We start from the raw sequence: 25,533 nt of genomic DNA on the forward strand, positions 1-25,533 counted from the left end.
TTTTTCACATATTCATATTGTTTATAATTTTTTTCAATACTTTAATCTGGATGGTTATAAAATATTATCTATTAAATTATTTTAGATTTTTTTAATCGATTAATAATATATACACCCTATAGTTATATTTACTCAAACTCGAAATCTCAAAAGAAAATAATATTCTCGTTACTACTGAAAATAATAATAAGTTCATGTATCATTTATAATTATTATTGTATTAGTTTTTTATGAAAATAATTATTTCTACGTTAGAATAATAATATTTCATGAATTTTGATTTAATAACGTTTTTATAGTTTTACTCCATATGTGTTTTTATTGTATTTTTAATTATATTTCATATATATCTTAATGTTTTCAAATTGATTTTTTTTATTTTGTATCTTTTGACTTGTTTGAATGGTTTGACCCAACTCTTGATCTTGAAATGGTCAATATAAGTGGGCTTTGAACAATTTGAGCATGAAAAGATAAGTGACCCTAAATATATTGGGAAGCCATGGGTAGAATTGGAAATAAAAATAATAATAATTGAGTTAAATGTATTTAAATTACTATTTATATTATAAAGACTAACATTTTGAAATATTTAATTCAATCCTTAAAGAATTAATATTATATCAATTATATTATTTTATTTTATTTTTAGGTTTAAATTTTAGTTTGAATTTAAGGTAAAACGTATTTAAATTATGTAAAGCAAAATTTAAATATATATATATATATATATATTTATCACGTAATTATATTAGATCAAATATATAAAAAAATAATTCTTTTAAATTTTGATAATACAATATCTTTAATATATTAACTAAATTATTTATTAAATAAACACATATATTTAAAATTTGATTTATTTGAATTCATTGAGTAATCTCAATAATAAAAAAGAAAATATTTTCTCTAGAGATTTTAAGTTCAAATAAATCTTTTTACAAAGAATTATAAATAAAATAAATGAATAAATAATAATAAAATTAATAATTCTATCCAGAAAATATTAAAAATATGATGATATTAGGAAAGTAGTGTAGAATTGGATGATTTTATGGAGAAGTTTTCACATTGCATAAAATTAACGCAGAAGTCCAAGTTTTGAAGAACGGTGAAAGCTCAAGTACACAACGCGTTTGCATGGGACCAATGGGATTGCCGTCCATTGACTTTTTTGTAATTTTCTTATTTATGATACATTTTATTTCATAAGCTTAGCAAAGTATTTTAAATAATTATATAATTTAAGAATCGGTTTATTATTTCAAAAAATATTTTAAAATCTTAAATCAATTAATATAAACAAAAATAAAATATTTAAAAGTGAACAAACAAATAAAATATATCTCCTAAAATGACATAAAAGACGAGGTGGAGATTGCTTTTAAAGTTTTCGGTAAATTAACATTTAACCTTTTAAAAACTTTAGAGATAAACCAATAATATACTTAAATATAAGCAACATGATATTATATCACGTTTGAATCATTAATACTTCAATAAAAGCTATTAACATGAATGTTCTCAGGTAAAAAAAATGCTTTTAAAATGAAAATAAAGAAAATATAATGACCACTACAATCACTCTCCAGCTACAAACACCCTCCAGCTACAAACACCCTATTCAGCAACGTGTTTGAAAGATGCATGGTAATGGAGGACCCCAAAACCAATTGTCTGAAGGGCTGCCATCACAGTTAAATGACACCGGAGGGTTATCACAACTGATGAAAGGCTTATATAATACATTAATACCGGAGAACACCCTCAAATTCTCCTTGCCTTCAATTCTTCCCCGCATGGGAACCAGACTTGAATTCACTTGACACAGGACACGAAGAAGCCAACTAAACCGAAAATGTAACCGACCATGAAAGCACTTACAGAGTTTCTTAGAAACACTTCCTGTGGACAATGGATGGACCAGACTCGTCATACTCGCCCTTGGAAATCCACATCTGATGCAGCAGGTAAACCGATATATGTCAGTCTCAGACAACCAATGCACAGAAAAGTATAAATGGAAGCCACTTATATGCAAAAATATATTTCACCTGCTGAAAGGTGCTGAGCGATGCCAAGATAGATCCTCCAATCCAGACACTGTACTTTCTCTCTGGTGGTGCAACGACCTTGATCTTCATGCTGCTTGGAGCAAGGGCAGTGATTTCCTTGCTCATACGGTCTGCAATGCCAGGGAACATAGTTGAGCCACCACTGAGCACAATGTTGCCGTACAGATCCTTCCTGATATCCACATCGCACTTCATGATCGAGTTGTACGTAGTTTCATGGATTCCAGCAGCTTCCATTCCAATGAGAGATGGCTGGAACAGGACTTCGGGACAACGGAATCTCTCAGCCCCAATAGTAATGACTTGTCCATCAGGTAATTCATAGTTCTTCTCAACAGAAGAGCTGCTCTTGGCAGTCTCCAGCTCTTGCTCGTAGTCCAGAGCAACATATGCAAGCTTCTCTTTCATGTCACGGACAATTTCCCGTTCAGCAGTGGTTGTGAACATGTAACCTCTCTCAGTAAGAATCTTCATCAGAGCATCAGTAAGATCACGACCAGCAAGGTCTAGACGGAGAATGGCATGAGGAAGGGCATATCCTTCGTAAATTGGCACAGTGTGAGAGACACCATCACCAGAATCCAGCACAATACCTGTTCCAATAGGGAGATAATTCAGTGGTGGGTTGACTAGAAACAATCTATAAAAACTATGAAACATTTACAGGGATTTGACGAACCTGTTGTACGACCACTGGCATACAAAGAGAGAACGGCCTGAATGGCAACATACATGGCAGGTACATTGAAGGTCTCAAACATGATCTGGGTCATCTTTTCTCTATTGGCCTTGGGGTTCAGAGGTGCCTCAGTGAGAAGAACAGGGTGCTCCTCTGGAGCAACACGGAGCTCATTGTAGAATGTATGATGCCAGATCTTTTCCATATCATCCCAGTTGCTGACAATACCATGCTCAATGGGATATTTCAAAGTAAGGATACCTCTTTTAGATTGTGCCTCATCTCCTACATAGGCATCCTTCTGACCCATCCCAACCATGACACCAGTGTGTCTTGGTCGACCAACAATGCTGGGAAAAACTGCCCTGGGAGCATCATCACCAGCAAAACCAGCCTGAAAGATAAACAAAATCAGCTCAACCAAGACAAAGTAAAGCTCTTCGTTAAAGAAATAAACAATAATGGAGAGAATAACTCAGGTCTACAAATCCACTAACCTTCACCATTCCAGTTCCATTGTCACAAACTAGGGGTTGAATATCCTCGGTATCAGCCATCCTTTAAAAATCTATAAAGGAGATTTGAGATAGTGAGTTTTAAAAAATACTGTCCACCAGGAACCTACGCCTTTTCATGTAAATAAGAAAAAGGGAAATCTATGACAATTGACAAGTATAGATCACGGATTCAAATCATGATCGCATTTTCGGTCATATCTGGTTTACCGCAATTGCAGCCATAGCGGAGGCTATTGCAGGTATAGCGGAAGGCAACACTACCGCTATTTCGCGAGCGCTATCGCAGTCGCGGACCGCTATTTAAAACATTGGTACAGATTCAATCCTATTTATACATAATTAAAAAAAAACGAAAGAAGAAAAACTTAAGTAATCATTCTTTTCTTCAAGTACATAAATCAAAACTATTCAGTAGCCTAGTTAGCTAAAGAAACTACAGTTGTGCAAAAGGTTCAGTTAACCGAATAAACTAATTGAATAAAAACCAATTTGACCATATTAGTTATGTTTTGTTGATTTTTTTACTTTGTTGGCTCGGAAGTTTGGGTTAAATAGATTTAATCAGTCGGTTGTCGAATTTACTTTAAAGTCAAATAAACCGACTTACACTATATAACTATACCTAAACCAAATACACCCTTTATATAAGTATACCTAAACTTGATCCATACACAACCCAACTCATTTTAGTTTAAACTACAATTTTATAAACCCAACCCAAAATTATAAATTTACAATTAAGTTAATTAAAAATAAAATTTATTGATTAAAACCCAAGCAAAAAATTAAGCCACCGTGATGTGACACGTATCTATCAATATCAGTTCTGATTATATTAGGCGCCCCCTCCCCTTCCCAAATCAACAGCAACCCAGACTAAGCTATCCCATCCGACGGAATATTAACTATAGATAAAAAGGGAAAAAATGACCAACCCGAACGAAGGATTATCTCGGTTATCGTACATATTGGTCAGTCGGGTCGGTCAATTTTGATGTATTAAACGACTCATTCAGTTTTTGATATACAAGAACTGAAGCGTCAGATTTTACCTTGTATTACCCAGAATAATATAAAAAAAAGAAATGATTGAACTGATTTGAACTTGCCGATTTGAAAACATTTAGAAAAGTTAAGTTCTGTTAGCCAACCAATTTCACAATCCAAAACATAGAAACCATTCATGGATAGTATAAGCAAGAAACTAAGTCAATTATCCAAAGAAAAAAAAACTAGAGCCTCCAAATAACTTCAGAACAAATCTTGAAAAATCAATTAAAATCACAAAATGAAAGGATTAACCAGAACAAGCTGGAAGGGAAAATGAATCTTCTCATAAAGATCTATAAAGAAATCGCAATATAATTAAGCAACCCAAGCTAAGTAAAGATCCAGATAGAAAAAGAACCAGATCGAGCTATATCAAACTCTATGGAAACTGAAAGCACTTTAGATCTCATTCTCCATCATCGGTAAAACATCAAAAACCCACAGATCAGTTGATTTAAAAGTAAAATAGAAGCAAACTAAAAGATTCACCTGATTAAGAACAGAAGCAAGGAGAAGTACTGGATGAAGAAAGAGAAGGATGAAGACGAAGACGAGGACGGAGAAAAAGACGTCGGTTGTTTTCTCTCTTTCTCTCGGGTGGCTATGCTGCTGCAGACGGAAATGGAGAATGAACGGAGCGAAAGACGGGTATTTATATATGAAAAAATAATGGACAGTTTCAAGGTAAGGGATTGAATTTCATTTTTATTGATAGAAAATATTTAATTTTAGTTTTCTAATAAAGTGATATTACGTAATATATTGGTGTTAGATAAATTTATATTAAAATATTACATGAAATATAAACATATTTTTTAAAAATTCATACAAAATATTGAAGAAATTAAAATACAAATAAGTTTAACTGTTTGTATACATTGTATTGGTATTTTTATTTATAAATATTTTAAATTTGAATATATTATTGATTTATAATATTTTAGATTTTCATAAATATTCATACCAACTCTAAATTAAAGGCAATGGAAATCATTTCGACCACCATGCGATTTGACTTAATTAACAACCTATAAATCTAATATGTCCAATATAACACCATTTGATTTATATTTCACTAGCTAAAACGTTTCCGGTTAAGGTGACACAAAAGACGTAAGATGCGTTTTCAGGGTTGAACTTTCAAGCCACATGTAAAAATCGGGTGTTAATATTGTAAATATTTTTAAAATAGTATTTAATATATAATTAAATTCTAGTAGTGTAATATTTATGTAAAAACGTCAATTTTATTTATTTAATTTTTGTTGTGAAAAAATTTTCTATGTTAAAATCTTTAAATATTATATTACAAATTATTTTATAACTTGATAAATTTTGATTTTTGTATGAAACTACTTAATACTTATAATCTAGTATATGAAAACTTTGAGGGTAAATAATTTAAAATATGAATAATTTTATAAAAGTTTTATAACTAGTATTTTTTTATAAAATGATGATGATGATGATGATAAGAAATATTTTATAATTTAAAAAATTATAAATTTCATATATTTTTAAAAAATTTATTGACTTTTAAAATTAATTATTTAAAAATATAAAAATTATTAAATAAAATTTTAATTACAATTGAAGGATCAAATGAATTATTATTCATTAATTATTAAAATATCACCTCTTTATTTAAAATATTCTTTCTAATATTAATTTTAAAAAAAATATTAAAAAAATATTAAATTCTAATGAAAAAAAATGTAAAACTAAAAAATATAACCTCTTTATTTAAAATATTCTTTTTAATTTTAATTTTAAAAAATATACAATAAATATTAATAATTAATGAATAATAATTCATTTGATCCCTCAATTGTAATTAAAAGTTTATTTTAATATTTTTTTATATTTTTTAACAATTAATTTTAAAAGTCAATAAATTTTTCAAAAATATATAAAATTTATTATTTTTTTAAATTATAAAATATTTCTCATCATCGTCATCATCATCTTTTTGTAAAAAAATACTAGTTATAAAACTTTTATAAAATTATTCATATTTTATATTACTTACCCTCAAAGTTTTCATATACTAGATTATACGTATTGTGTTATTTCATGCAAAAATCAAAATTTGTCGAGTTATAAAATAATTTGCAATATGATATTTAAAGATTTTAACGTATAAAGTTTTTTTTCACAACAAAAAATAAATAAATAAAGTTGACGTTTTTACATAAATATTACCCTAATAGAATTTAATTACATATTATACACCATTTTAAAAATATTTACAATATTAATACCCGATTTTTACACGTGGCTGGAAAGCGCATTCCTAGAAACGCGCCTTACGTCCACATAAGCAAACCCTAGTAAAGTGTATCCCCGGGAACGCGCCTTTGTGCCAGCTCAATCGAAAGGTGTTAGTTAGAAAAATATTAATCAAACGATGTTATATCGAGAATTATAGGTGTATAGGCTGTTAGTTAGGTCAAATCGCCGAAATAAGATGGGGTGACAGTTTTTTTTACACCCACATATATAGTGTTTTCACTTTTTCTTCGATTTGTGGTAATTTTGATTTGTGGTAATTTTGAGTACGAAAATCTTAATATAATGTTAAGAAAATATTTTATCGAAAATATTTATATTTATTAATATTTTTGATTAAACGTTATTTAAAACATTATTTTTTACTAGAAATGTTAATTTTATTAATTAATTTCCGATATAATCCAATATTAACATTTCCTAATTTCCGATAGAATCTAATATTAACATTTTCAGTAAAAAAAATATTTTAGGTAATGTTTTACCAGAAATGTTAAATATTTTAGGTAGCGTCAAATATTAACATTTTCGGTAGAAAAATAATGTTTTAGGTAGCGCTTTACCAAAATTGTTAAAACAATATATTAACGTTTTCGGTAGCGACTTTCTTTAACCGTATATTAAGTCTGTCGTACCTGAGACATCCTCAATTTGTATTTTAGACTCTCAAGGGATTTTGATTTTTTTTCTTGAAAGTTTTGCCGTTTATACCTCGAAATAGAACAAGTTTGTTGTTGTAATTTATGTTTCAAAGTTATTGTGATAATTTACTCGGTTATAACTTATAAGCATAACAGTTGAATGGTAATTTCTTTTAATAAGATTTAAATTATAATAACTCTTTTGAAAGTTCATATGTATAATCTATAATTCAAACAAAAATATTTATAAATTGACTTAAATGACACAAACTAACTTATATCAGTGATTAAATTAATAATTATTATTCAGATCACGAGTTCTAACACTAGCGAATACAAGAATGATCGGACATTCATTATCAAATATATATAATATCGATTATCAAAGGTTAACTTCGTCTCCCTCGTCTCTCCTCACCCTCTTGTACTTGTGCTAGTTGTTCTTCTCTTCTTCTTCCCTTTTTTCTTCATACGATCAGCTTAAAATTTTCTAGCATCATTTACTTATCTCTATTGTTCCCTCCTTGGTCTTCATTGCCATTAGTGGATCAAATTCAGTAGAGTCAATAGAATTCAACAATTATCCTAATGGGAAATCGGGGGAAAAAACCAAAAGTTAGTAAAATTACCATCTTTTAAAGGTTTGGTATTGAAAAAAAAAAACACTTGGATGAGGGGATTTAGTTTGGTTAATAAAACACGGTGGGGATGTTGGGAAATAAGTGAAGAACTGAGTCTAGGGATTATTGTTGATGAGGTTGTGAGAATTTCAAAGAGACAATGATCCTTTGAGTGGATTTGTTTTGAAGAATTTAAGTACGAGATTTCTCATTTTCGCTTCAAAAAACAATGAATGAATTGAGCTTTAAACTGAAACAAAATGGGGTCAAGTATGGATAAGTTAGCATGTTGATGTATGGTTTGATGCGGTGGTGATAGGGGATTTGAGGAGGAAGGCGCTTGAGACTTTCTGGGATTTCAAAGGTTAGCTCAGATATACAAAGAAGTGTGAAAATGAAGCGTCTGGCGGAGATGGGTGATGAAGGAGGCGACCAAAAGACGACGGTAACGGGTGAGGGAGAGGCGAGGGAGACGGAGTTAACATCTGATAATTGATATTATATATTTAATAATTAAAATATTATTTTATTTATTTATTTAGATTAAAAAAAAGAAAATGGAAATTAAAGGGTGCTGTGAAAGTTTTGATTGGTCAACAATAATTTTTTTCAATTTGAGATAAAATAGGTAATAATTTGAATTTTAGAAGACAAAACGTCCTAAAAAATATTTTAAGGTGCAATCCGATACGAGTAACATACTTTAAGGGTAATAGAGCATTTAAGTATTTAAAATTTTATAATTTTTTTATATTTATTTTGAAAGAATAATAATCAAAGTTAAATTATTAAAATAATACTTTTTTATTCTTTTTTACTAAAATAGAACCTTTTTTTAAGGACACATATTTCTATTACATAGGTAAATATGTGTATAAGTGGCAACGTCTTTTAAAAAGATTTTCTTCAAGAAAACGTTTTTGCTTACATGGTAGATCACTTAGAGTATCAACATAAATTATATTTTGCATGTGACGTGTCACATAAGCAAAGATACTTCCTGGAGGAAAAATCTTTCAAAAAGCACTGTCACATAGACACACCTTCATTTTATGTGACATAAATGGATGTAATTTATTTAAGAATAATTTTTTTCAGATGCTATTTCAGTAAAAGAATATATATTATTTTAATAATTTAATAAAAAAAATCAGACACTGTAGTGCATACTTATAATATATTATAGTAAAAATAATATTTATTATTATTTTTTAATAATTTTGATCTAGGATTTAAGAAATAATTTTTTAGATGCTATTTTAGTAATATAAAGTAATTTCAAAAATGTGAGATTTGTAACAAATTTACTCATTTGTAACGACTTGAGTCCATTTTTATTGTTTTAATTATTTTAGTTAAATAAAAATGAATGATAAACCATGTTAATAAAGGTTAAACTATGCTCTAAGTCATTCTACTTTTATGTATTTGAAATTTAGCTTAACTCTTCTATTTAATCATCTCATATATGATGTTGACCATTGACAAATATGTCTACTCTTGTAGATGAGATAAATTGGGTTGACCGTGAATTATGTTCCTTTGTGTTGTAATCTCAACATCTCATACAAATGTGATGTTTAAGTTTTCTTCCAAAGAAAGATTGATTCCAAGGCAATAGGGTTGGATTTCATGATTCAAACTTACTATTCTTCCAAAATGCGTCCAACGCTCATTCCTAACATCACTCTCTTTCTCGGCCGGATGTTTTAAACTTGATCACGACGATAATGATGGATTTAAAAATTTAAAAATATGGTTTAAAATTTTAACAGCCTTTCCTTTTTAAAAAATTGGGTAGCCATTTTTTCTTTCTTTCTTTAACATTAAACTAAATTTTACAATCTTTCCAAAATAATAGAGAGTAAATATTCCTAAGGGCTTAATACATTCGTCCCTGATAACAAGAAAGACAGTTATGGCATCATGTAAAGTAACGCTTGACCCGGAAAAGGAGACCGAGGTACCTAATCAATAGACCAACCCGGATGCAGCATGCTTTTGGGTAAGAAGACCATGCATTCTTGTTGTTTGGTCCATAGGATAAGCAATTACAAGTTTTTTGTTAGTTGCATTTATTCATTTGATTCTCTTCCCAAACGTATTTCGCTCATGGGTATGCTTTGAGTGAAAAATCACACGTTTTCTCTTTCGGAGTCATGCTTTTGGTGGCATTCAATATGATGTTAACTAGTATAGTATTGTTGGTAATATGGATTGAGGAGAACCGAGTTAACTAGTATAGTATTGTTGGTAATATGGAAGTACGACTACAAAATCAAGATGTTAATATTGACTGAAAAAAATGAAAGTATGAAGTCAGTGTTGATCATAACGTGGATGAAATCATTGTTTTAGAAGCAAAATCATCATGATTAGTATAATCCTTGAAAATGGATGTTGTCCAGAGATTAACACGATCTTTCAAAATTTGTATACCCAAAGACTAAAGTGGAAATCGATGATATTGTTCTTCTCAAAACTTTGAAGAAAGCAGAGAATGTATGAAGAACTTAATAGAGAACTTGTAGAAAGAAAATAGTTTAATTATGTCAATAACTACGTTCCCTTCACGAGAAAAATAAAGTACGCGTACAATTCACGGCTTTAGAAACATAATCATATATTCTCAAAAGACTTGGATACAAACTTATGCTTCTATGTACTCAAATTACAACGAGATTATCAAAATTTAAAATTACCTTATGAGTCCATGTATCCCAAACTATATTCAACTCATCAAAAACATCCCATAAAAATACCTAATCATGCACTCATACATACAACCAGTTATCGAGAGTGTTAATTTATTTTTAATTATCAAGGGTGTTAATTTTATCCAAATATTTTAAAAGAATAATGAAGTCAATGATTTACTTCAATTATTAACAACTTGCAAGTATTTTTATTTATTTATATCTTAACGTAACAAGGCGTACGTTGTGAGCATAGAATAGGTGAAAAAGTAAAGTGAAAGCAAAGAAATAGTAATTATTACATATGGTATAAATGTTCTACCACGGTATATTTATTTGATTTACAAGCCTCAATTGGTAAAAACTTTGCTTAGCTTAGCTGTTAAGAATAATAAGCAGAAGAGGTCGCATTGTTGGAGTATTATTAAAGTCTGCTTGTTGGGAGATCCGTCACCTGGTTAATTTTATAATCTGATCCCTAATAATTTATTTAAAAAAAATTATAATCATAAATATTATATTGTATATTCCACTGGATCCAAAAATGGATATACTGAAAAATAACTGAATATTTATCAACTCTACGGCTGACAATAAAATCATTTCTAAAAAGAAATAAATAGACTTACAAAAACATGATCAAAATGTGTATGAGATAAAACACAAATTTTAAATGAGATAAGATACAAAGATGTATTATTTTTAAAAAATGGACTTATTAAACAAAAAAATTGGTTTACAAAATAAATCATGTATTTATAAAATGGATATATATATACAATATGGAAGTCTTTAGTGGTCGAATTATCTACCAATGTCGACTTGATCGTCATTGATGATAGGTGAGTGTGAGAAAAGAAAGAAAGCAATGAGTCAAGCAAAAGAAGGCTAGAAAATTAAAAAGAAAAAAAAAAGAGGAAGAAAAAGAGTGAGGTGAAAAAAGATTAATCGTGAGTCTCGGACGGTCCACAATAACAATTAACTAGCATTATTGTCCACAAATTTTAAAAATTCAAGTTGATTTACATGAATCCGATTCTTAGATAAATTATTTTTAATTTTTTTATTTAAATATTGTGAAAAGATAAAATCATTATAAAACATATTTAATTATTATTTATAAAAATATTTTTAATTTTTTAATTAAATTAATACCTAATTATTTTTTTGAATTAATCATTGGTATCCGATCTATTGATCGACTAATCTAGATCGAGTACTACAGCGGCGAGGGCAACCCTCCCAACCCAGTTTGCTTCATTCAAAAACGTCAGGATTCGAACACCTGGCATTGCTTAAGGAATCTAGTGTCTTATCTTACTAGACCAACTAGTTGTTGGTTAACACCTAATTAATTGATAACGATAATTTAATAAGATTTTTTTAATAGTCTAGAGTGATTATAAGGTATATAACACCTTAGACCGATGCGGGTGACTTGATCTGATCAGAGATGTCACATTAGGACCACCAGAGCAACCCACAATAAAAATCTAGGAAAAATTAATTTTTTGTTAATCCATTTAAAACTGTGAAATAATTTATAAATAAAATACAAATTCAGAAAATCATTTATATATTAAAAATAAAATTCAATAATATTCAGTAATAAAAGAAGTTTCAGACTCGAATATAAAAACATAATACAACATTCATGCCCCCTAATTACATGCATTATACTCCACAAGTAACGCCAGTGGAACTCATCTACTGATGTCGGTAAAAGCATAGGATCAAACTCTTTAACCTGAAATGGTAATTATCAAAGTGAGCTTTAGAAAGCTCAGTAATATAGAACTACCAGATGAATGCAATAGGTCATCGGGTATATGGTAAATCATAACTTTCTTTAGTGGGACGGACATCATCATATTCTAGCAGTGAATTCAGATTCCATTAGCTAAGTCTTCAGTTGCAAAATTGAATTTACGGTGAAGGAAGTATTCAGAGAGACAGATCCAGAATATTAGATTGAGGAGTCTAGTGTGTTCCAACAAAACAGAGAAATGTGTACAAATCCTTTAAAAACATTAGTAGTTTAAAACATATTTTAAAACCACTATAATACCCTCCAACCAAACACCGATATACAGTTTCCCCATAACTGCATCCATAAGGACTTACCCTAAGCACACAACAAATGAGCCACCCTAAGGGAGTACCTTAGGGCCTATGGGCCTACCCAAGGGTCTCCTTAGGTCCGTAAGGATTTACCAGCTTGATCAGAGCTGAACCTTCGTACTCCAAACTCCTACCCATATAGTATCCAGTAGAAATCAGATTGAGCAGTAACTTTAATATCAAAACCATGATCTAGTAGAATGTTGTAAAAATGACAATGCAGTTATTTAAATCACATGAATACCCTCAATCCGTACACCAAAATACAACCCCCATACTAAGGGAGCGCCTTGGGGCCTTAGAGACTACCCAAGGAATACATTAGGTCCATAAGGAATTACCAGCTTGATCAGAGCTGAACCTCCATACTCCAGAATCCTACCTAGATAGTGTCCCAATAAAACAGTTCAAGTAGTAACCAGAAGATTCCATGATCCATAAATCAGAAACGATTGTATTTTTTCGTGAAAACATATAACCAGAGAGCACATATCAGTAGCCATAGTTCATAAACAGTAAATCAATACACCAATAAATCAGAATATTGAATAGTTAAAAGATTCAGTAAAATAGTAACTTTAGTAAATCACATTTCATGACAAATAAAAAAATCATATAGCACATAGGGAACACACTAGTGGATCCAATTATTCTCTGGAGGTACTTGGTATTTATCAAGTAGGGAACCATAAAACTTTTGTAAATTGATAGGAATTCAGAAATAAGATCCTTATAAAAAAGGGTTTGATAGGTAACAGATTCATCAGTCATTCGGGAAGTGATTTATCAAGATCATATAATATTCATATATTTTTCGGAGGCACTAAGTAATCATGAAGGTATTCAGAATCTTTTACATCAGAGTTACTTGAGATTTCAGATATGACAGGAGTGATTCCATTATTCAGGAAATCAGAGACATTTTAGACATTTTGGTTTATTGAAGAATTCTTAGTAACTTAACCTAATGAGAGTGAACCAAAAATTTGTATCATTTAGGATTTAAATCGAATTATTATGATTTCGAGTCAAATTAAACTATCCAATTCCAACACTGCGATACTTGCCAATCATTCAGACCGATGTACTTCACCATTATTCACTTCTTAATACCGATTACTCTAGTTGAATTGATCACCTCCAGAATCATCGCTGAATGGATCTTAGGGAGACGAACAAGTAGTCAAATGGTATTTATTTCATTTATGTATTGCAATGGTATCAAGAAATTTATAAGTGTTTGATTAAGGGTTCCTAACCCTTATGGACGGTACAACATATAAGTTCATCAATGTTTCCAAACTTATAAAAGTCATCCATTTAATTCTAGGTCATAGAGGGTACTTAGGTCATTTAGTATTAAAGTTTATCATGATCATTTCAGAGTTTTCAGAGTAATCTGGTCTTTTCAACGATTTTGATACGTACAGTACTTCCATTCAGTTCAACTTTGTCATATAATATAGTCATTTCGAGTAATTCAGACGTGTAAAGTACTTTCGGTAATTTAGCATTTGGGTGTTCGCTCAGGAAGTAGAAATTCTAGGTCATTTTGATATTCGAGGGTGATTTATTCATATCGGAGCTTGAGTGTATTCAGTCATTCAAGGGCTTGGAGGTACTTTGGGCCATTTTACACTTTAGGGGCATTTTGGTCATTCTTTCAATCCGGTATTTCCATTTAGTTCAATTTTTTTGAACAATTCAAACATAAATAGTACTTTCGATGTTTTAGCCTTTAGTTGTTTGATGATAAATCAATAATTCTAGGTTTTGTACTTTCTCGGATGTTAAGATCTAATTACCAATGACTTTCCGAACAAATTAGGAATTTAACAGTTGCATTAGTAGTTTATCGTATTAAATATAAATTCTAATTGTACTTTCACTATCAGGGTCAGTCCAAACCATTTTTACCTCATAGGAGTAATTCGTAATTTCTTAACCAGGTGATTCGGTATTAAAACTTTTAACGAGAATAATTAGAATTTAAAGATTTTGAGGTTGATTGCTTTATTAGTTAATCACTGAACCTGAAATTATTTCTTATCATTATTCTAATATCTTGTATTTATAATCTGAGTCTTATTCAGTTTAATTACTTTACATTGCCTTTGGATCGAGTTTAGAAATATTAACTACACACATTTAACCGATACCAACATGTTCCATAAAGCATACATAAGGTAGTATTGTATTATCTCGATTTTTTAGCTACATCGATGAATCAATTAAACTCTATTTGATCGCCCTCGAACTTTAATTCCACGTCCTATAATATATCGGATACAAGGCAAAACCAGTTACATTAGAAACAGAACTTAAACTTGAAAACTCGTATTGAATCGGGAGAAAAATGCCAAAAACAACTTACTGGGATTAAATTTGGCGAAACAGACCTAAAAAATGAACTCAAGATATCGAAAAACATAAAATATTATTTTTCGAAAAAAATTACTTTTTGATCAAAGTCAACCCAAAAGTCAACAGTCAAACTGGTCAATAGATTTCGAGTCAACCCAGTTTGGGTCTGCTGGCACAGATTTTCCAGATCAGACCCATCATATTGGGTAATGGGTTTAGGTCACACCAACCCTTTGGCCCAAACCCTTATCCATACTATCTTTGAAAATAGGGTTCCCAAACCCTCTTACTAACGGGATGCGGCGAACAAAATCATCGACAATGATAGCAGCACGATTGACGGTGGTGACAACACTCCAAAACGACTGTTTGGTCGCAAATTCTCGAGGAGCTCGGAGGTGGCGGAGGTGAAAGAAGTAGACTCCCGGATCGATCGAATGCGAGGGAACCAACGACGATGGTTTTGGGTTTTTTCGGAGTAACTTCCCGGCGCCTTCCACGGCAAACAACGTCATCTCACATCAATCGGCCAACAAGGTTTTGATCGGACGGCCAAGGCACTTCCAGTGGGTAGAGCAGTGATGAACAGGGCTGACAGATGTGGAAACAGGCGGAGGAGGAGTCGAACGATTTTTTGTTTGATCTACGACAAACCGTTGGCTTCTTGGGGAAACAACAGTTGGGGTTGAGGTCGCACGACGATGACAGAGCTGTTGCTATGGGTGGTGTAAGCCACCACTGGCCAGAGACCGATGAATGACAGTGGGCAGGTGGCGGTGGAGGCTTGAGATATTTAGGGATTTGAGGGTTCAATTTGGGGATTTCGGGGTACTATCCCGAACTTAAACATTAACATATATATTTAATAAAAATATCCCAAATAGTACCCTAGCTTAAATAGCTATGGCTTAGGCGACTATACCACTGAACAAGGGTTTGAAACCCCTCAGCCACAACTTCTTTCCTTTTTTTTTCTTTGTCGACGTAAAATGAAAAAAATTTGAGGTTAAGTCCCTAAACTTCCTATAACTTTTTGAAATGAGCTACAAGTTCCAAAAACTTTCAATTTGATCCCTACTTTAATAAAATTATTTATTATTATTATTATTATTATTATTATTGTAAATTAAATTTGGGGTGTGATAGTTCCATTCAACTTTATATTACAATGCACACATGATCTCGTTATCCAAAATTATGGGTTTCCAAGGCTGCCCCAAAATTTGTATTTAGGGGACCACTTGCTACACCATCACTGACTGAATTTTATTTTTGTCATTTGATTTGATGTAGAGTGTATCTGGGGATTATGAATTTACATGACTTTCCCCTATGGTGAGTTCAGTTGTTGACCCAAAGCCTATACCTAGAGAGATGGGATGCACATACTGAAAGAAAAGAAGGCCCATGTTCTAGAGAATGTCTTTCCTTAAACCCTTCTATGGCCCATGAATGCAGCTTATATAGAAAACACACCATTCCTTGAAGGCTTTGGTAACATGTTCATCAAACTTTGTGACAGGTATAAAATTTTTGAGTGATCTTAGTAATAAAATGAAATATTATTATTTTTAAAATATTTAGATTTGAGTAGTGGTGCCTATAGAATTTGTGTATGTTATCAATAGATTAAGAAAAAAAATCACAAATACTATATTCTAATCACCTCATACTATAAAAAATCCTAAACCTAGCTAATGAATTTCAGTTATCAGAGAACAGACAAAGAATTTAAATTGTTGAAATATCCTGCCTAAGAACAGTACAGTTATACTAAAGATTGCCTACTTAATTCATCTAATTATGCCTTCAAACAGCCACAACTTTCTACTTCCTTGCTACTATACACTTTAATGCATTGGAACAGACTGTTAGATCAACTGACTTTGTCTTGCTGTAGTGAACAACAGTTTTATAATTTGAAGTGGATAACTAGGTTCACATTATCAATCCAACTAAGATACTTACATTTTATAATATAGTATTTTTATTAGCTACCTAAAGGTTATATAATTTGAAAGGAACACGGGGTATTTTTCAATTGCCAAATTGGTATAATCAAAGGTTATAAAGGTTGGTCTCAATCTATCTTCTAATACTGCAGCTATTATTCATTTATTTTTAACTCTAATGGTCGGAGCATTAGTTATTATTCATGTATGATTTACATTTCAGTACAAGAATTAGAGTAAATGGTCGTCAATAATTATCACCCACAGTTTATGAGAATGTTAAGAGGATTCTGAAAGTAGAAAGTTTCCCATGATCCAGGGTTTTGAAGTCAATTGAAGTAGTAATTATTGTAAAAATTGGTATTGAATTTCAGTCTCCAGACAATACACAGAAATTCGATTGTTTACATATCCTCGTCTAAGAACAATTACACTGAAGCTTGCCTTTTAAATCCCTCTAATTATGCCTTATAAGATTCCCAATTTTTCTACCTCTTTGCTGCTATACAATTTCTTGCACCGGACCAGACTGTACCAATGACTCTGTCCTGTTGCAGTCAACACCAGTCTTTTGGTCCGTTGCAGTCAGGCAGTGTCTGCACGTAGGACACGAAGAGTGCGAACTAAGCCATTTATCGATGCATCGAATATGAAATCCGTGGTTGCACTGCGGCAAAATCCGCACACGTTCCCCCGCAACAAACTCGGACAAGCATATAACACAAGCCGAGTCCAAGCCCGGCAGTTTCAACTCGGATGTATATTTCATCGTCGGGAAGGCTTTTAAAGCTTTCTTCTCAACTCCTGCTGTCCCCAACTTGGCCGATGCGTTTGCAGTTGCAGTAATAGAACTCGAGCATCGAATTACACACTTCATGATGAAAAACAACCCCAAAGTCGTGAACACACTGAACATAAGGACTGAGAGAACAAAAATTACATTCGCATCGAAGTTGGTTTGAAAGAGGCCATGATCGTTAGCTTGAGCCGGGGAAATCACCGGGGATTCGGGTAAATAAAGAGACGAATGTTGCAGAAATTTTCTCGGATGGAAGGATTCAAACAAGTGTTGGGATAATTGTGTAGGTGTTGAAGAAGTAGACATGTTTGAGATTGTGGTTCCAAGAGTTGGTTCCAATGAAAGATTATATACACATGGAAAAGTTAAACAATTTTTTATCCCATTAAGCTTTTCCCTGTTCTATATTAGAAAAGTGACAACTTTTTATCCGTTTTTGCCTTCAATGAAAGCTCAGTCACTAACCAGTCGTGCTGGAAAGGACATTAACGGATGATATTTTCTTTTCGATATCAGAAGTTGTCCGAGATCAAACTGAATCTTTAATGATGTAACGACGACAGGGACAGTAGTGGAGTTGGTCCCCAGAGAGCAAATCAGCTGCCTGAAACAACAGTTAAATCCACAATTTGCAGGTATGATTACATAGTTATTTCGAGCAACTTGTAAGCTGGTAGAGATATAAGCCAATGGTGATATTCCTGTATATCCAAGTGGAAGTTGCTTTTTCCCACTGGCTAACTAAGTTCATATTGACCATCACACTAGTACACATAATTTGCACTTGATAATATAATATTTTGGGTGACTAATCAGATATCTACAACCAACTGGGTGGCATGTTAGATAAGATCTGGTGTTGCTTTCGAGAATCCATATGTTGTTTTAGTGTAATTATTTTTCTGTCAAAATCAGGTCCGTTAACTGTTTCCAGCTTTCCCGCATAGAGGAAAGAAGAAATAAAATAAGATAAAATAACTATTGTGAGATCTTTGAATCCATTTCCTCTTGGTGTTATAAGTATAATAATCCAAGATAATAAAAAAAATTAAATTAAATAATTAAAAGAGAATAATATAGAAACAAATATTTATGTTAAGATAGATTTTCGATTATTACTTGGTACTTGAAATCGTCAATCATCTATCTTTCAAAGTGTAAAAATTAGATGATCATCTATCACAAAAACTAACCTTGAAGGTTTACACAATATTTATAGGATTTTCTCGTAGGAAGATAATTAAAAATAATATATGATTGAAATTAAGGTATAATAATCCTATCGGAACTATAATGGCGAAATAAATTCATTAATAATATATTTTAAAATAAGGTATAGTAGTTTTTCTGAAACTATAATATCATATTTTATTCGAATATAAATTCATGACTAATATATTTTAAAATTAAGGTATAACAATCCCGGAACTATAATACTATATTTTAATCAAATATAAATTCATTAATAATATAACATTATCCTATTAATATCTTAATTTAAAGAAATCATAAAATATCCTTTTAATTCGAAACATTCAAAATATATACTACTTTGACTACCAATTTCTCATTCACCATTCAACCGTTTTTGACATATGAGATATCGTTGTAAAAGTCCAATAAAATAAAATATGAATCAATAAATTTACCATTCGAATCTTCACCTTTATCCATATAAAATCCGGTTCAAAATTTCTAATTTATCACATTTTTTCAAACAAACACTAATTGCTATCTGAAAATATTTTCTAGAAATAATCACAATTTATGATCTGGACTCAAATTTTATCGGGTATAATTTTAATATTTTTAATAAGATTGTACAGATATATTTTGGTGGTGGGTTTAATGCTTTAATTATCAACTCGATTATTGATATATGGATGTAATTATTACATATGATTGTAATCTTGCAGCATGCTACATTGAAATATCATGTTGTAAGTGGGCACCAAATGTGGGATTAGTGTTTAAAACAAAATATTGCTTTTCTCTGTTCTTTTTGTTCGGAAGGTACGTTTGCGGGTCATGGGAAGTGGTGAATCAAATGTGGACCGGTTGGTATTGGCCATTGAAAGCATCTGATGGTTGTAGTGTTTTATTTAAGGGGGAAATATGTAAATAATTTTTTTATTAGAAATATTTTTTTCTAATTAATGGGATATGAAAAATTATAAAATATTAGTTGATTTTAAATAATAATAATAAAGTGATTTTAAAATCACTTGATGAATGAGTATTTGCTTTAAGACATCCACGATGTTCGAATTTATAATTTTAAGGGATTACAACAATCTTCTAATCGTTGAAATTGTTTGATTTATGTTTTTTTATTCGTAAAATGATTAAAAAATTAATCATCTTTTTAAATTTTTTAAATTTATCGTATATTCTTTATTTTAGACGTAGATGTTATATGGTACGATAGAATCCATTTGCTTGTTTCTTACAACTACAAAGGCAAGGTGATTTAAACGACATAGTTTGGGCAAGTGGTGGCCCGTTTAGCTGTAGCACTGGTCAAGGCTCAGATGCCCAATAATTCGGCCCATACACATAAATAAAAAACACCAAACGAAAATGATGAGGTGGCAAGGTCAAGGGTCCCCCATCCATCCGCTCCCCTGCTTGCTTCCAACTTCTAACTACACGATAACTTCTTTGGCGTCTTCTTTATTTGCTTTCCCTAAATAGTCTTATATATTCATCAAATCCAAGAGAAATATATTTTTACCAAACAAGGAGGAGATAAGCCTGTTAAACAGAAAATAAAGCATGGTTCATTAAATTCACTCCATTACCAAACAGGTGACTCAGCTTCTCTCTTACCTTCCTTTGCCCTATTATTTTTTAAAATTAATTTAGTTTGGTTTTTGCTTTCTGGGTATGTAATCTTCAATTTGCTTTCAAAGTTGTTCAATTATTTTTTTCGAAATAAATCTGGGGAAACTGAGATGGATGATGACGAGAAAAACTCAACGCAAAAATTACTAGAAAAATGGCATATGTGCTCAAACGTGTTCGTTACACAAACTGGGGCAATTTAATTTTATAAAGAACATAAGAAAACAAAAGTCTAAGCTGTTTGTTGTTTGCTTTGATTTTTAATTGAGTTTTCCTGTTAGCGTTTATTTGATAAAAATATTTGTATGGCTGCTGCTCGTACTACTTTTTTCTTCTTCTTTCTGTCTGCTATTTTCACTGGTTAATTTAGATCCTTTTGAGTTATTTCTTACTGGGTTTATATCGATGTTTGAGCTTTTTGTTTTTATTGTTCCTTATGGCTTTTCTAATTCTATCTGCAGTGAGATTGTCTCCCGAGGTGTTTCGAGTTTATAATCTCAATTTCTCTTTAAAGGGTTTGATTGTTCCACTTGTAGCAAATTTGTAAGTTATGGCATCAACTCATACGAGTTCTCACACTGAAGCAGCCAAAATGGAACAAATTATCACTGAATTCTTCTATAAGAGTCTTTTTATAATTCTTGAATCGAGGTCTCCTTATGTGTCATCACGTAATTATAGCGGTGAACAAACTGTGTCCTCTCCATCTTCATCCTCATCCTCTTCATCTAGTGTAAGACCAAGAGATAAATGGTTCAATTTAGCTATTAGGGAGTGCCCTTCAGCGCTACAAAATCTTGACCTTTGTCGGCAGAGTAATTTTGAGTCGGTAGTTGTTGATGTTATATTGGAACAAAAACCTCTTGATTGGGGACCTGCAAGTTTTTCCCCCAAAAGGGATCTTGTTGTGAATTTGTCTTCTAAAGATAAGAATTCGCTTTGCTGGAATTCTGATCAAGAAGAATCAGGCAGGGAGATGAGAAGTGAAAAGATTATAGAAAGATGGTTGGTGCAGCATGAAAGTAGAAAGGGTAGGGATTATAATTTAGGGAATAGAAGGTCTAGCTGTTATAATTTGAGTGCATTATATAAGAAATTGATATTGTTGTTGAGGTCCTTATACGTGACTGTGAGGCTTTTGCCTGCTTACAACATTTTTCGCGATCTCAATTCATCCGGTCAAATCTGTGCCTTTAAGATTGTTCCTAGGGTATCTTCTTTTGTTGAGCCCTTGGCTCATAAAGAAGAGGCTGATATGCAGCGATTTTGGTTTACCCCTGTGGACACTTCTTGCGGAAGGCTTTGCCTTTCTGTTTTGTACTATTCATCAATCTCAGATACAAGCTCGGAGTCGTCAACCCCTATGTCCCCTCAATTTATACCAAATTATGTTGGGAGCCCATTGGCAGACCCATTGAGGAGATTTCCTTCTCTTCCTATGTCTCACGGCTCTCCAACATCTTTACCATTCTCAAGAAGGCATAGTTGGAGTTATGACCATTACAAGGCTTCACCACCTTTGGTTTCTTTCTCACCATCACCAACACATTCGGAGTCGCACTCATTGGTTTCTAACCAGAGCTCTCAGCGGTTGCCGCCTATGAGCTTACCTTCTCATCCTCGTGAAACATCACTAGCTCATAAGAAGGTTATGAACTTAGATGAGTATTGTCCTTCCCCCAATTTCTCTGCTTCCCCTTCCCCATCACCATCACGCCCCATCCACATACCTAGGTCTCATTTATCAGAAGCTCTTTTACGCTCTGAAAGTGCTCCTGTTGACATACCAGGTCCTAAGCTTGTTAATTCCCCTGCATTGTCTGACAAGCACAATTTGCCACCATCACCTCCCCTTAAAATTACAAGAACCGATACTTCTAGGACTGATAATTTTAGGGTACCTGCTGAAACTGGTGCAACAATTGAGAAGGTATTTCATATGCACATTATCACATCGTCATTTATAGTGCATCTTGTTTTTCAACTTGGAATTTATTTATCTTTTGTCTTTTGTAGCTGTTCTCTTTCGGGAAAGAAGACTGTCAGAAATATTCTGGAATGAAGGTATCTTCCTGCAGTTCACCACGAATTTCAAGTTCCAGTAGGTCTATACAAGATGATTTTGATGACTCTGAGTTTCTTTGTCCATTTGATGTGGAGGATGATGAAATGACGGACCCTGGTAGCAGGTAATCCACAGAATTCATGTAATGTTTTTTATTACTTCTCTTAACCCTTTTGCATCATTTGTGGATAATTCCAATTCATACAATTAATTTACTAAGTTTACTTTTTACTACTGGATGTTATTTTTATCCTGGTTTCTTGAGGATTTGTATCTTTTTAGTTGTTCTTACAAATTTGAGATCTGCGGCATCAATTTTATGAATCATCAGTTGAGGACTTAATTTGGTTGTGTTAACTTGCCCTGTGCATAGTTTATCTATGCTTCTGTGTCCTACTGCTCAAAATGGTATAAACTTGCTAAAAAATCTCGTAAGCCATTGATAAGTGTAAAAGGAATAAGGTAGTTAATCTTGTAGGTCATGGCGGTTATGTCCGTTATTGTCAGTGACTTGTTAGCAGTCAAGGGGAAGTTATTCTGTTACTGGAAGTTAATAGCAGTTATCTATCTAGGATTCTGCATATAAACTCTTGTAAGCACCATTTCAGTTTATGCTTGAACCAACAGAGAATTCCTAATTCTCTCTATTCTCTTTTCTGTTTCATTTACTTAACACTTGAGAACTGTTCTCTCTTCCACGGCATTCCTGTGTGAGTTTCTTTGTCACTCAACATATATAAGCCATTATGTATATGCTAAGAGTAGTAAATCTCATTTTTTCCCCTTTTGTTTGCGTGTGTGTGGAGTGGACTGTGTCTCGAACGATTTTTTATCTCTCAAGATGTAAAGTTAGCATCAAAACTGATGAACTTTCTAGGAAACTGAATAAATGTTCTTCAATGCAGAGATTGTGCATTAAAAATTTCAATATTGAGCTGATAGTAGCCCTACTAGCTGAATATTTGGTTCAGGAATCGGGATATATCTTACCAGCTAAACTTTGCTTTCTAGTTTTCAGAAAGACAACCCGACTTGCATTATAAATTTCTATATCTAGTCCTGGTAGTAGTCATAGTGAAATATCTGGTTCTGGAATTAGCATGAGTATCTCTTTATCATCTACAGAGAATTACCTTATAAAGTGGTCTTTGTTGTTTTAAGAAAGAGAACTAGGTGGTTATTTTAGATTTCAATATGTAGTCGGGGTAGTAACCATAGTGGAATATCTGGTTCAGTAATCAATATAGGTTTCTGTTAATCATCTATGTAGAGTTACCATATGTAGAGTTACCATGTATGGTTTGCTTTCTAGTTTTCAGACGATTGAGTAAAAAGAATGGGATTTTCTTTATTAACTCCCTTATTCTCATTGTTAGTTGGTGAATAATTAAATTAATTTAAATTTAGATGATCAAGTTGAGTAAAAAGAAAGAGATCGGTGATTAAGAAACACCCGCTATTGACAGGATGTGGTTATTTCCAAAACATTCTATAGTTTCCTTTCTGCATTATCCGACTAACCTGTTATTGAGGTTAGCTTGAAATGACAATTTCTCTTCTTTTCACTTATATTTATTTAATCTCTAAATTAGCGCCGGTGGAGAAGTCTGAACGTTTTAAAGATAGTTCGAGTGTGGGGAATTTTCTTTTCTGCTATTGTTGGTTTGGAATTATCCCTTGAGAAAATCCGTTTGATCATTTAACTGAAGTTGGCGCTTAATAGAAAATGAGTAGCAATTTTCATCTCCATAGCCACAATCCATCATTTATGATTTCCGAAATTGGAGAAAACACCATATACCGTTTATCATGATTGTCAACACTTGATCTGAATTGGCACGGATAAATATTACTGGAACTGCTAGACCTTCCTGTTTTACCTCTGGTACTGCTTCAAAAATTTTCTGAATTGTTTTGTTAACTGAAACGGTGTTCTTTTTGCATATTCTGTAGAGCCGAGTCTTACGATAAAAGAATGCATCCATCTGATGCAAATGAAGCGGGGTTGTTCATGAATAGAAAATCCCCAGATGCTGCAGTTGGTGCTCTTGTCCGTATGCTGAAAAAAGCCCCTCCTCTTCGCCAGGACGTCTCCCTTAATTTTTCAGAAGCCTCAAGGCCAGAAATGTGGAGCAACAGCATCCAAAAGCAAAGTCAGATCTCTGAGGCTGTGACCGTTGAACCTGCTGCTGCTTTGAGTACTGCATCTTCGAGGCTTGTTGCATCAAAGACAACTGCTGATGCATTAGAGGAACTTCGGGGTTACAAAGTGATGAAAAATCTGTTGCTTAGTGAAGGGGGTAAGGCTTACACATCTGCTAGTTTTGCTTCTGCGGCTGAACATTCCAGGATCAGCAAAGGTACATGAGAATTATGAAATTCTACTATATTGGTATATATTGCACATATGTACAGAATTATGGTTCCTGAGATTGCTATACGGCTGAAGACATTTTCCCCTTCTATTGTAGATAAAGGTATATATACGTATGTATATTTGATATAGTTTTAGATAATATCTATTCTACAAGAGAAGTATCTGTTGGCCTGGAAAACTTGTAAAACCCAACTTTTCTCTCTCTCTAATCTAAGTAATTTATATCTTGTAGATCTACAGATGTATGGGCTATATATATATATATATATGTGTTTAGCAACGTATATCTCTATGTTTAGCTTTTTTTGAATTCGAGGTGCAATGTGTCTGCTCAGTGCTCTGCTCCTATGCGATTGCCTGTCCACTCAGGTCTAGGGCCTTGTCTGTAACGTTTAGGTGATCGAGTTTGGTTTTGTTTGTCTTTCAACATTTTTAATTTATAA

General features: G+C 32.2%; 3 protein-coding genes across 3 annotated transcripts; 1 reads left to right on the forward strand and 2 right to left on the reverse strand.

The window, feature by feature from the left end:
• Positions 1-1,521: 1,521 nt before the first annotated feature.
• On the reverse strand, positions 1,522-3,328 carry LOC120147749 (actin-7-like). The gene is made up of 4 exons (XM_039161059.1): positions 3,252-3,328; positions 2,755-3,148; positions 2,055-2,668; positions 1,522-1,958 (listed from the first exon to the last, which is right to left on the reverse strand). Exons 1-4 carry the CDS (start codon positions 3,309-3,311, stop codon positions 1,893-1,895), a joined length of 1,134 nt encoding a protein of 377 aa, XP_039016990.1. The 5' UTR covers positions 3,312-3,328; the 3' UTR covers positions 1,522-1,892.
• Positions 3,329-17,442: 14,114 nt separating this feature from the next.
• LOC120147651 (RING-H2 finger protein ATL78-like) lies at positions 17,443-18,111 on the reverse strand. Its single transcript, XM_039160965.1, has one exon. The coding sequence runs from the start codon at positions 18,108-18,110 to the stop codon at positions 17,508-17,510; it is 603 nt and encodes a 200-aa protein (XP_039016896.1). The 5' UTR covers position 18,111; the 3' UTR covers positions 17,443-17,507.
• Positions 18,112-20,535: 2,424 nt separating this feature from the next.
• On the forward strand, positions 20,536-25,187 carry LOC120147717 (autophagy-related protein 13b-like). Its single transcript, XM_039161027.1, has 4 exons — positions 20,536-20,612; positions 21,110-22,578; positions 22,665-22,837; positions 24,667-25,187. The coding sequence occupies exons 2-4, from the start codon at positions 21,199-21,201 to the stop codon at positions 25,079-25,081; spliced, it is 1,968 nt and encodes a 655-aa protein (XP_039016958.1). The 5' UTR covers positions 20,536-20,612; positions 21,110-21,198; the 3' UTR covers positions 25,082-25,187.
• The last annotated feature ends 346 nt before the right edge of the window (positions 25,188-25,533 follow it).

This window comes from Hibiscus syriacus, unplaced genomic scaffold, assembly GCF_006381635.1.
Source record: "Hibiscus syriacus cultivar Baekdansim isolate YM2019G1 unplaced genomic scaffold, ASM638163v2 tig00110940_pilon, whole genome shotgun sequence".
Taxonomy (NCBI): domain Eukaryota; kingdom Viridiplantae; phylum Streptophyta; class Magnoliopsida; order Malvales; family Malvaceae; genus Hibiscus; species Hibiscus syriacus.